Raw genomic sequence first — 12808 nt, 5'->3', positions numbered from 1 at the left:
TGCTTTTTCTGAATCTTGTATGACCACCACATTTTTAAATGAAGAATGTTGGGGTTTTTCTTCCAATATTTTTTTGTCATTGCAAAATTGCTTCAACCAAAAATTACTGAAAAATAATATTTGTTTGTATCTGTCCTTATTTTATTTTTTTTTCAGGACAAATCATACAACAATATGCCCCTCATGGACCATATCTACATCTGCTCTTAAAATAGACACATTTTCATTGGCAGAGTCATTACCTACATCTTTGGTAAATTAGCAAGAAAATACATCCCTGTACTCTTCCTGCAACAATTATTCAAAGCTAGTGAATGCAAAGAGAAACATGAACAGATATCTCTGCAATGCAAATTACTAAACTGGACAAAGAGAATGAAAAGTTGATTTCAGTTCTTTGACTCAGGCCCAAATAAAAGTCTGAGCTTGGCAAATGACAGCAGGAGGCCTTGTACAGATGTCAGCAGACAGGGATGCTTGGATTTGTGCTCTGTAAATCGGCAGTATGCTGTCTTTTTGTGGGAGTTTTGCAGAAGGCAATAAGCAAGAAAAAGTTTTGTGGAAATTTTGTAGTGATTTTATAAATGCTTATCAAAGAATTATCTAGTCCCTTACTGATCTGTGAATCTGAGCTACTACACTTAGGCTGGCACTGATGATTGTTTGTCTAACCGCCTTAAAAATCTTCCATAGAGGTTCCCACAACCTCTCTCCCGATCTTTACGATCTCTGAGAATAACACTGGATGTTATCATCTCATTGGGAATGTTCTGAAGCTTCCTTGGACCTTTATAACACAAGGTTATGGCAGCAAGTACTTAACTTTATAACTTCATACCCTTTCCAGAGCTATGAAGGTGAAAGAGAGCTGGGAGGTGGCAGCCGAGGCAGACCTAAAGCTGCATCAGGTGTCAGAGCTGGCAGGGAGAGTGAGCTGAGAAGAGACAACGAGACTGGAGATGCAGAGACCTGGGTGGGGAAAAACAAACAGAGCTGCCTGGGTGGGGAAGAACAGGCAAATATCCAGAGAGATGAGGAGAAACAGCGGCCAAAAAAGTACTCCTTTGTTTTCACTTTGTTACAAAGGAATGCTGAAAATCCCTGCTTTATGGTTAGATCCACAATACTCTGAAGTCAATGGGATTTCAGCGGGTCTTGGATCAGGCCCTTTAAAATAAGGGCAGCTGCAACACAATAATGAATGAGTGCCATGCTGCCCATGACTGCAGTGTTATAACAGCATTGCTATACATGGAAGTGTTCCATAGCTCAGGATTTAGCTGATTAAACAGTGCTGGATGTGTCGCCATTAGACTTGAAACATCCACAGCCTGATTTACTCTGTAGTGCACATACCCCAAATGTTTTGCATTCTTGGACTAAATTTGATAGATGCTCTATCAAACTTCTCTCTTGTACTTGTTCCTCTTTCCAGGACACTCAGGTCAAAACAGTGAGGGGTTTAGGTCCACAGGTGGTGAGAGCCAGGTGGACCCTGCTCCCAGCAGCCACGTCCCTTCACATTTGCTTTGTAGCAGTATTGTCCAAAAGTGAGAAAACAGCTTGATGTGGGGTCTGCTGAAGCATCAACACAAAGAAGTTGTATCCCACTGTGGCACACATCCTAGAAGAGCCTAGAAGAGCCTCATTTCCTCTTCCAGCAGTGACAAACGTGTCCCTTCCTCGGGACACGTTCCTTACATCACTAGGAGTTAGGGGAAGGACTTTAGAAGCATTAACTGTGAGTCATGAGAGAAGGCCAGCGTGGGGAGAAAGACAGGTATGTGAGGGTGCTCTGGCAGAGGAAGAAAGGGATGAGGTGTAGGAGAGAAGGACACACGATGCTCTTTTGGTCTCTGCCCTGTGGCACTGAGGGGAGTGTAGTCACAGCTTCCTGAACAATGGGAAGTCGCTGAAGGTGGAGGTGCCATGAATAAGTTGTGCCACTGTTGTTTCCCAGCTGTGCCAGGGAGCAAGATCAGAGTAGGCAGACTCCTGCATGTCTGCATAACATAAATGGGAGTTTGTTTAAGGACTCTGCTTGACCTGCCCTTTTCCCCACTCATATCTGCTATGGAGGGAAGAGCCTCAGCTGGTTTGGTGGCGAGCCAGAAAGTGGACCTGGACTTTTTGGGAAGGAGCAGACATCTACCTTTTCTTTCACAGAATAGACACCGATGTGTATTTCACTTTCTGGGGCTTTCAATCCCAAACATTTTTATCCAAGAGGGAGGAGTTTAGGCAGGTTCTGGAAATTTAGAGCTGAATGAGTACCTGATGGATACTTTGGAAGGGAGAGGAAGAATGGTTCTTAAGGGGCTTGTATTCCCTTCGGCTTTTCCTACAAAGCTGAGACATCTAAAATATAGTCAGCTAGCCAATTCTGGAGCACAAGGAGGCACCAAAAGGGAAGATCGGAAGAGAAAAAGAGCTGATTTCTATCCCTTATTTGGTTTAGTGATCTGAGGAGGACAGTTCTCACATTGTTCACATTTTAATAAAAGAATGCAGTCAGCTTTTTTTCTGATTCACTTCCCTTACAAGAACAATTGACCACATACTTCTGTCTCAGCTTTGACACTATTTGTGTTAATGTGAGGTTGATGTTTTTCATCATCAGCATGCCCAGCACACTTTTTATGGCATGCTCCAGAGGACCTCAGGGCACCATTACCTCCCCACTGCTCCCAGGCTCCCCAGGTCAGGGAGGAGACAGAAGGTGGCAAGAGAGGAGCTAGCAGCAGGAAAGGAGAACATCTTCCAAGGAGCAGAGAGACACAGAGTGTCAGCCCAGCATCCTGCAGGGCTTAAACTAATTTTGATATCTGAGGGCACAACCATTTTCACCTGACTGTTCATAAAGGTGCCTATTATTCAGAGATCACAACCTTGGCACGGAGCATGTGTACAGAGGGTGTGCATTCATGTGCAGTACCATATGTACAGAGGCACACAGCATGGATGTACTACCTGCTCAAGTGGTTCATATGTGTCTGTCAGAACTGGGAGGTTTGATGAGAATTTAATGTTTACAGTAGCACAAACAAAATAACTTGTAGTAAAATGAAACATTACTAGTAATTAGTTCAGATTTTAATGTCTCTGTTTGCAGGTAGTAACTCAGTAAAACTTTCAAAACTGCCTATGATCAAATCTTGAAAATGCAACAATGTAAAAAAATAGCTTTTTACAGCCTTTCCAGCCCTTGATTACCAGTCAGTACATCCTTTTCTATTAGCTATTTTTGATTCACAAATAGTTTTGACTCATTTTGGCCTTATTTTTCCCTCTGAAGCCTGTTCACCCAGATCTCTTCTCTAGGCTGTGCCCATGTTTGCCAGCCCGTGGCACTGGCAGCTGGGTGCTGACCATGCTCTGCCTCACTTGGGGTATCCCCAGGATGCCACTTCCCTTCATCTTGCAGCTAGTGGATTCCCAGTGTCAGCAGCCCTACTACTGGAGGCTGGAAATGTGTTAAAGTTAAAGAGTCAAAACCCTTGCAAGGAAAGGAAATGAGAAGCCCTCTTGGCAGCAACAAACGGAAAATAAACAACCAAACTCTTCACAAGACAGATTCTTCAATTATAGTAACTCGGGCTCGCAAAGGCCAGAGTTAGGACCCATTGGCATATGCAATATGTAAACACAGGGATGCAGTAATTAGCTTTGTGTTCATTTTGAGGTTTCAGAAGTCCTGTGACCTGCCTTGGAGTAAGGTCATTAACCATAACCACACAAGTGACCTTCACACAGGACACCCCATCTCTCACAGTTACATGAGTAAACTGTGTACTGGGATGTCTCCCCAGCACACAGGCTCCAGCCCTCTTGTTTTAAATGACACCGAGCTATATATGAGCGAGAGGATGTGACTTGTGGAATGGGCTGTGGTAGGAATATCTTACTTTCCCACATAGCCATGCTTAGGAATTAAATGTGATTAAGTAACAGTAGTCAATACCAGAAATATCTAGAATTGTCATCCAATTTTTTTTTTTTTTCAGTCAGAAAAATATTTGTTCAAAAACAGTGCTCTGAGGAGTGGTGGGGGCCTCCATTGCCTTGGGAAGAGATTTTTATCTTTGGAGTATGGAGTGTACAGGGACAGACTATTCTTCTGAACAAGGAAAGGTACGGCCATTACTACACATTTATCAACACAACAAAATTCTGCTCTAATCTGATTTTGCCAAGACTAGGTAAAATTAGTATTGGGCGTAAGTATTTTTCAAATCCAATTTTTGTTTTACTGTGGCTGACCTGTGGTGCCCCTGAAATACACTTGTTCTGCTTGGAGTCCCTCCTCACACCACAGCCAGTTGAAGATTTCTTCAGACATGATCTGATTAATATGTTTGGAAGCATTATGTGGACATAAAAGAGGTGAAAGAATGAGTACAAAGGAACAACAGAAATGAGCCGAGTATCAGTTCTCTAGCCTATTTAATGGAACCTTATATATACATATGGTCAGTTTTATATTCATGTGTATGCCATACAGTATAGAAGTTATTATTTTAATTTATTTACCCCAAATTTATACACATCCTCATTAAAACACCTTAGCAACAAATTCTGTTCCCTTAGCTGCCTTCTGCTCACCAGTCTGAATCTAGAATTCAGGTCCTCATCTCAAAGGCATTTTTTTCTCTTTTATTCCTGCTGTAAACTAAAACCATACCACAGTATCTCTAGTCTTCCTAGAGTTTAAACCATTGACTGACAAGCTACCTCACCTCCAGGTGGTTGTAGTCTTTTGAGTTTTGACTAAAATTATCTCTCTCCCTCTCATAACAGTATCCTGCTTTCAGACTGTACAAGGTGACAATTGCTTCATTCCACAGTGAAAAGGAAACATGCTATTCTATATTCACCCTCCCATATCTTTATGTCTAATGCTTGAAATCTTGCCTGTCAGGAACAGGAACTTTGGGCTCTATTTGCACAGAATGGGACACGGTTAAATTAATATTGCTTCTGTCCTCTGAACATCTAGACACCACCAGCATGCAAAAATTCAATATAAGAACAAGAAACAATTGGAATGTATTTATTTGCTTATAATAATGCAGCTGTGTAACCAATGCCATCTACCTATTGGTTTGCATAATACCCTTGTTCATAACTGATATCCTTGTTCATAACTGATACTAATTTTGGTGAGTGCTTTTATTCTCCTCAAACTGATCAAAGCAGATTCTCTGAAAATACTTGAAATTATCTGATCTCTAGAGAGGTTTAGTTGGGACTCAACAGAAAGGCATATGGTGAATATTCTCTTCTTGGCAGAATTAGTCATGAAAACATGCAATTCTTTCCCCACAAATACTTTTGTATGCAGAATATTGGAATTTCAGAATATTTGTCTTTCGTCCAGTAAAAGTCAGTCTCATACATTTGCAGACAGCAGTCCAAAGGGACTTGTGTTAGGCCAGAGCACATTTACTACAAAGAAATAATATTGATGGATAGTTTGCAGTGTTTGAGGAGCTCTGAAAGTTTTGCTTTTCCAGTACTTCTATTTGCCATTGACAGACAAGACTACAGGAAACATGTCTCAGTTTTTATCTGTCACTGAAGGGTAGGAGCGAAGAACGTATTAAGTGTGGGAAGGTAAAAGTTACAGTACACTACACCAGGTGAACAAAACAAAGAGTGTGAGGGAAAGAAAGGAAGAAGAAAAAACTGGAACTTAATATCATGTAGCCATGCAAACTAAGAAGAACATACCATCATGGGATTAAAAGAGGAGAATGATGAAATAAATTACAATGAGGTTTGGATGGGACTGAAATACAAAAGGAGCCTGTATGCAAAACACATGGGAATTACCATGTCAGATCACACTGGCATCAACTAATTTAGTGCTAAAATAAGCAAAAAGAACCTTTTAGGCTAATTGAGCTACTTGTATCCTCATGCACATTTGTTTGCATCCATTCTGAAAATATTAGCATCTTCTCATTGTAGAACATCACTGCATAGCTAGTGAGGGCAAAAAAAGGGTTGCAAGACATCTCATCAGATTCAATGACACATCAGCAGATGGAAACAAACAAAGAAAAAAAGCCCTCTTCATCTGCTTTATCTCGTTTTGCGTAGTTCCAGAGACATGTCCTTGCTGCTGTGCGATAGCAGTGCCTTCACTGAGTAACATCCTGTCGCTGACCTCAACGTCTCGAGCAAAGTCATTGAGGCATCTGTGACGAGCACACCCCGTCATCATGTGGTCTTTGCCCTAAATCCCTCAGCCACAGACATCTATCCAACATGGAAATGGCTGAGAGTGACCGAGCTGACCCTCTCTTCACGGTCATGGAGAAAAGATTAGCAGCACTGCTGGTCACTGCCGGGTCTGCTGCAACACTTCAAAAGCCAATGCCATTGAAGTTCAACTCTAAAGCAATGCCTGAGTGGCCACAGGGAGTTGTACAATGCAAAAGACCCTTTTCAATATTTCTCAACAGTAAATACAAACTTACTGACTTTCCCTTTCCTTTCAAGTGTTTCTGTTGTCACCTCCTTCTGCACTCACTGGCAGGGCACAGCTAGCCTTAAGAACAGAGCCTGGCTTGCTTTCTTGGGCAATTATTCTATTGTTCAAAGGGGAATAGAAGTTTCTTTTTGTGTAATAAGGGACAGTAGCAGTAGGGAAGACATGTTGCCTGGAGATGAAGTTGGAAAGCTTTGTTTCCCCATTTCAGTTGGAGTGGAAGGAAAACTTATAGCTTAATTCTTACCTTCCTAGCTTGTCACTGTTCATCCCTTGAAGCTCTTTTAACCTGATGTTTCATATGTGATATTCCTCAATTTTATTAAGAATTATCTTTCTTTACCAAAAAAAATTAAGTAAGTTCACCTCCCTGAAGCAATGAATGTGAATGGGAAGGACTTCTGTGAATACTGAGAAGGTGAATGTCAGGAAAAAAATAAAAAATAAAAAATTGTCTCTTGGACACAGGCATGCAAATCCCAAGGGCACAGACAGAGTGGGAACACAGGTTCCTCTTTTGAAGGAATCATCTACTGACCATAAAACAGGCTAGAATAGAGGCTGTGGCTTGCTTAAAAGAAGGAAAAAAGCCCACCTTTATGCATATTGCAGAAAAGAAGAAAAGAAAAAGATTCATGATTGTGAACGAATTCTTGTGGTGCACAGTATTTTTCAAGTATGGTTTGGCTCAAATCCCATAAAATAAGAATGGATAGCAAAATACGTGAGTAGTTTCTTCTAAAGTTCTTATTACACAGGAACAGCAGGCATTTCTCAAAGAGAAATGTCTTGTCCAGTCTGAAGTGTTTGCCAAATTGCTATAAGCAAACATGCAATATCATCGCCTCAAAAAACCCCAGTTTTATAGTCCACAATTACAGTTCAGTCCTATATTTTTTCAGGCCTATAAAGATTAGGCTTTGGCAGAAAAAAAAAATGGACTCTTTCCCCAGTTACAGTGGGCTAATGAGGCTGTTTCAAGTTGTGCCCCTGTGTAGGAACATAAGCAAGCACAGACATTTTGAACAGAAATCTGTAGGATTTCTAAAGGGAATCGGTAAATAGGTTGTCTTGACTGCGACCTTGACAGAGGTACACCTCCCTACCTCCTCGGGACACTGCCTGACACAAGGAGGAGGAGGTGACATCTGTGTCATACAGATCAGTAGATCTACCCAGCTCTTGGGTGAGGAGGAGTCACCCATAGCTATCTGGTCCATAAGATCCTCCTTTTAACCATAGAATCACAGAAACAGAGAGTATGCTGAGTTGGAAGGGACTCAAGTATCACCAAGCCCAACTCCTGGCCTTGAGCAGGACACCCCAATAGTCACACCATGTGCTTGAGAGCATTGTCCAAATGCTTCTTGAACTCTGTCAGGCTTGGTGACCACTTCTCTGGGGAGCCTCTTCCAATGTCCAATCACCCTCTGGGTGAAGAGCGTTTTCCTGATCCCCAACCTAAACCTCCCCTGACACAGCTTCAGGCCATTCCCTTTGGTCCTGTTGCTGGTCAGCATGAAGAGATCAGGGTCTGCCCCTCCTCTTCCCTTCACAAGAAAGTTGCAGACAGCAATGAGTCTCCCCTCAATCTCCTCTTCTCCAGGCTGGACAGATCCAGTGACCACAGCTGCTTCTCATACAACTTCCCCTTGAGGTCCTTCACCATCTTCATGGCCCTCATTTGTACTCTAATAACATTATTGCCCTTCTCATTCCCCAGAGAATGAACTCTCAAAAGGGTTACAAGATCCAAGCCCCTTGAGCATTTCCATAGGTCACCTGCAGCAACCCTGGCCATCATTTAACAGTGGAACAGGGGGCTATTACTTGGTACCAGCAGCTACTGCTGCCTCACAGATGTTCACACGGAGGAGCAGCTGCTCCACCCTTCCACTCACCCTCAAATGGGTGGGAGGAGAGGGAGAAATAGATGAGATGAGGAAATGGGAGGGACAGAGAAAATTGGAGGAATGGAGAAAAGGAAATATTTCATAGTTCCTCCTGTGTCAACCAGAGTAACTTCACTGAGGACAGATCAAGTAACTTCACCTCTGCAAGAAGAGGTGAATAAACAAACAACAGTATCTGCTGGGTGGAATTTGTGTAAATTATTATTTCATAGACTTCTTAAACATCTCCCAGTCTTAACATGTGTGATGCCATTCCCTCATTGCCATGCTGGGGAGTAGGTCCAATAAGCTGCTCTGCATGGAGGGTCAGTTTTGCTGGAAGTTTTGCTTCTTGGGTGAAACCAAGTGGAGTTTTTCTTGTCTGCCATGCAACTCTGTGGTCTTTCTCCCATGCTGGGACTTGATGACCCAGATGCAGATGGCAGGATGAAGCTGTGTTGTTCAGCCAGAGCTGGTAGAAAGAGTTCAGGCAGGGTGAGAGACCACAGCTCTGCATTTACAAGACTTAAAATCTTACTTGTTGGGAAGCATGGAATAGGAACTGGTTTGGAGTAATCTCTCTGTTGAAGTATGAAACTTGGCTGCCTGATACCAAACAGACAGCACCCACCACAACATTTTATAATGGATTTTTTTGTTCTGAGCACTACAATGCAACTTTTCATCTTGGCAACTCTCAGCAGACAGAATTGAGAGACAAAGTGCCTTCCCTTCCTGCCCACCCTGTCCTCTCTAGATCACACAGAGCACATTTTTTAGCAGTGTTAGGATTTTATTTACTGCAGGCAAAGGCACAATTCTTTCCAGACCAAAAAATACCACATCAATGGCAGCTTTGGTGAAGTCTGAAATGGAGGTCTAAGAATTCAGGTGTGAATTATTAAACAAACACAATATCGATCTCATATTATGAGGATGATAACTTGGTACCTTTTCCTTCCTTCTGACATCTCTTTCTTTGTACAATACATTTTCTGCTCTCGGTTGTAGCTGGGCAAGGATTTCCCCTTGCTGACGGATGCTGTATGATCTCTCTGACCCTTACTTCATTTCCTCTTTTGAAACCACAAGTTTTTCCTTTCTTCATGCAAGGGCTCCATGGACTCCACTCACTAGTTTCACAGTGCACTGCAATAAACATAGAACAAACTGAGCCTGACCAATATATTTTTGTATTCAGAATACATATGGTACATTATTTTCATTCTGCATCAGCCAAAGGGTGGCAAAACTAATGGAATTAATCAGTAGTGAGTTGCAGCAATGAATTGACAGAAATTGGACTGTTAAGGATATACAACACAAAACAATGTCAAGTAATTATGTCAGTCACTGTTTTCTACTAGCTGTTTTGTAATTCCATTCCTGAAACAAGGCAGCAGCAGCACAACTGCTCTCAATGAAATCAGTTACTGAGGTTTGTTCTGACTTTGCTTTGGTTAAATGGAGGTGTGAATCCTTTTAGCTTTGGTGGAATAAACTTTGGTCATGCCTGTGTGAAAGGTGAGCAAAGTCATTGGGTCAAGCTGCTGCAGCTTGTCTCAAAGGTGGAAATTCGGAAATTGATAGTTATAAAGGACCAACTCATATCAAAATATGATACATTAGAAGTCAAGTGTCTTCAGCCATCTGAAGAGCCATCATCTGTAGCATACACAAGCTGGAAATGGGCAAAGTAGAAGAGAATTTGGGTCAGTGTGAGGTTTCAAGCTTTTCAGAATGGGGCAGGTTAACCCTTTCTAAACCAGAGTGATGTGATTGTACATCTTGTACTGATTGGGAGTCAGAAGGTATGTCATTTTACACTTGTCCAAAGAGTGTAAACAAAAAATGGGAGTGACCTTGGAAGGCTAACAATGTGCTTTTGATAGCTATCCTTCTCTTATGCAATCTCACTATCTTTCTCTTGAAAAAAGATAGTAAATATATATATTTGCTTTAAGTTCAACTGCTTACTTAAGATTATAAGTCACCACTGAGGAAGGAAAGATTCCTCTATAAGGAGGAATTAGTAAGCCAAGACTTTCTAGATCCAGAATTTACTTCTGAATTTTCTGAAACCTAGAAAAAACAGACTTCGGGCAATCTCCGAGCCTTCCTCTGGTGGCTGTGTCATGTGGGTCCATTGTCATGTGGGTCATTTTTTTCATGTTACACTGGAGCTCTTCTGTTAAAATAATTTGCCTTCATGTGCACAAAAAGGTTCTGTTTTTACTCCATAGCTTTAAATGGCTTTTCTTATCTGAGACTGGCTCCTTGTTACAGGAGCTGAGTCTAAAGCAGTTGGAAAGGGCCATCAAGAAACAAAGATGATCCCTTGAATTTCTTTCAAAGACAAAAGTCTTTTCTTGAAAATAAAACTGTAAAAGCCTACACTGCCACCTGAACTACACTATCACCACTTTCTTATTTGAGAAGGAAAATGCCAAACTACTGCACATTATTTTTATTCCTGCATTACTTCCCCTCCAAAACACTCAATGCCAGAGAGAGCTATGTGCATGGTATTGTGGGGAAGATTTCCATCACAGCCAGACTGTGCCTAAGTGCTCCCTGGTTGCTGGTGGCTGAAGAGGTTACCACTTGCACTGCAGCTCACAGCCCTCAGCCACCACAATTCACAGCCAAAGTACTAAAATAAGCTGAACCCTGCCACAGCTTCAGTGTGCCTGTGGTGGGGGATGCTGCAGCTGTTCACAAGCAAATATATCACTTGTTCTTCTTTCATTTGGAGGCATGGCAGAGGGATGCAGCAGACAGTTAGGTGTGGTGACCTCCAAAATTGCCCTTGTGTGAATAATTGGAGCTTTTGAGTCAGAGGCTGAAGATACAAAAGCAGGTCTTTTCTCCACAGCCAGTGAGTCACAATGATGTCAGTCTCACTTCTTCAGTGTCAGTGACACCCTATTTTGTATTTTACTTTAATCCTCATTTTCTGAAGTCAGGTGATTATGCACATATACCATTTTGGAGATTGGAGGTTTTTTTGGGAGCCTGTTCCCTTAATATATTAGTTTCTAGCCTTGAGCTTTGAAAAGGTAAGCTTCAAAATGATGTTGCATACATGCTTTGAAGGCTCAGGTAGTACAAGGGAGCTAAAGTAAAGCCATTAGTATTTTAATCTTTTTTAAATTACATGTGGGATTTGACTCAGGGATTTTGAAATGTTGATGTTAGTGGTGCTGCATAACACTGTAACCAAGCAAGAGATGTATGTCTTGCTACCTCAGGGCAGACCAAACAGGCTGTCCTTCCTCTGCCAGAATTGGCCTTAATATCAAGGCTGTGTTTGTGGGACACAAAGAAGCTTCTGCCTCTTGTGAAGTGGCAGACTTGGGAAATACCTTGAGGGTTTTTTTGTGCTGAGGAATGCATCTTGTTATGAAGAACATTTTCATTTTAAGTGGCACTTCCCTGGTGCTGTAACTGATCATGCCTTCCTTAGATCCCACATCCCCTGTGAGAAAACGAGGCAGGACATGGGGACCAGACTCACCGATGCTGGTGCACTCCATTGTGTGGTTGCTGGCTTCCAGCCCATCAGGGCACTTTTCAAGGCACTTTCCACTGTATAAGTAAAACCCACTTTTACATTTTGTGCAGAAGTTTCTGGTGAAGCAGGTATCACAGTCAGCTTTACATTCTGAAATGCAAACAGTAAACAACAGTGTTGTTGCTCTTTGCCATGAACTGCCATGGGCTCTCTCACGTATACCAGAATCACACAATTCTAACAATATCAGACAATCCTCAAAGGAAGCAAATTATGTTAGGTTTTCTTCCTGGCCAGTACACAGGGTGAGACCAGCCACAAGTGACCCTGGCATGGGTGAGAATTTAGAAAGGATGGCCTGATGCTGGACAGCCTCACACTGCTAATCTTCCTAGAGACCTATGCAAATGGCAGACAGAGCACAGCACACGAGAATAACACTGTGCTTCTTCTGCCCTACACTGGCACCACATAGGTACTAATTAACCCCATGGGACACAAGTGCTGGATTGGCTCTACAGCACCTATCTTTAGGAGATAAAAAATATTCATCCAGGAGAAAAAAATATGCCAGAATTTAGAATCTGCTTAGGAGTGGTTTTGATCAACGTATCTTTCTTTTTCTTTAAATGGTTCCCTGATGTTCAGTCAGGCGTTCTGTAGTATTTAATGTATTGTCTAGATGAGTACCCAAATTGGCACTGCTGATATATTTCCCAGTTCTCAGAATTTTTTAAGAGAAATGCATAAAACCTTACGTATGACACAGCTCACGTTTGATATGCAAGGCCACACACTGCTAAAAAGCGAGCAAATACTTTGCAGTGTCAAGTTACTCTGTAAGACTTTACTCCGGGGTCCATTCATTAAATAACTTTTATTACCAGGTAAAAACTGGGAGAGTTTCTT

General features: G+C 41.9%; 1 protein-coding gene across 1 annotated transcript in view; it reads right to left on the bottom strand.

The window, feature by feature from the left end:
• Positions 1-12808, bottom strand: part of RSPO3 (R-spondin 3) — a 58947-nt gene that overhangs the window by 13242 nt on the left and 32897 nt on the right. The window contains exons 3-4 of the mRNA XM_023924056.2: positions 11903-12049; positions 9337-9534 (exon numbers count right to left, since the gene is read on the bottom strand). Coding sequence (XP_023779824.1) covers positions 9337-9534; positions 11903-12049 — 345 coding nt within the window. The remainder of the gene's footprint in view (positions 1-9336; positions 9535-11902; positions 12050-12808) is intronic.

This window comes from Cyanistes caeruleus, chromosome 2 (genome assembly GCF_971803275.1).
Source record: "Cyanistes caeruleus chromosome 2, bCyaCae1.hap1.1, whole genome shotgun sequence".
Classification (NCBI taxonomy): Eukaryota; Metazoa; Chordata; class Aves; order Passeriformes; family Paridae; genus Cyanistes; species Cyanistes caeruleus.
The sequence above is the reverse complement of the archived record's forward strand: the minus strand, read 5'-3'. Positions and strand labels throughout refer to the sequence as shown.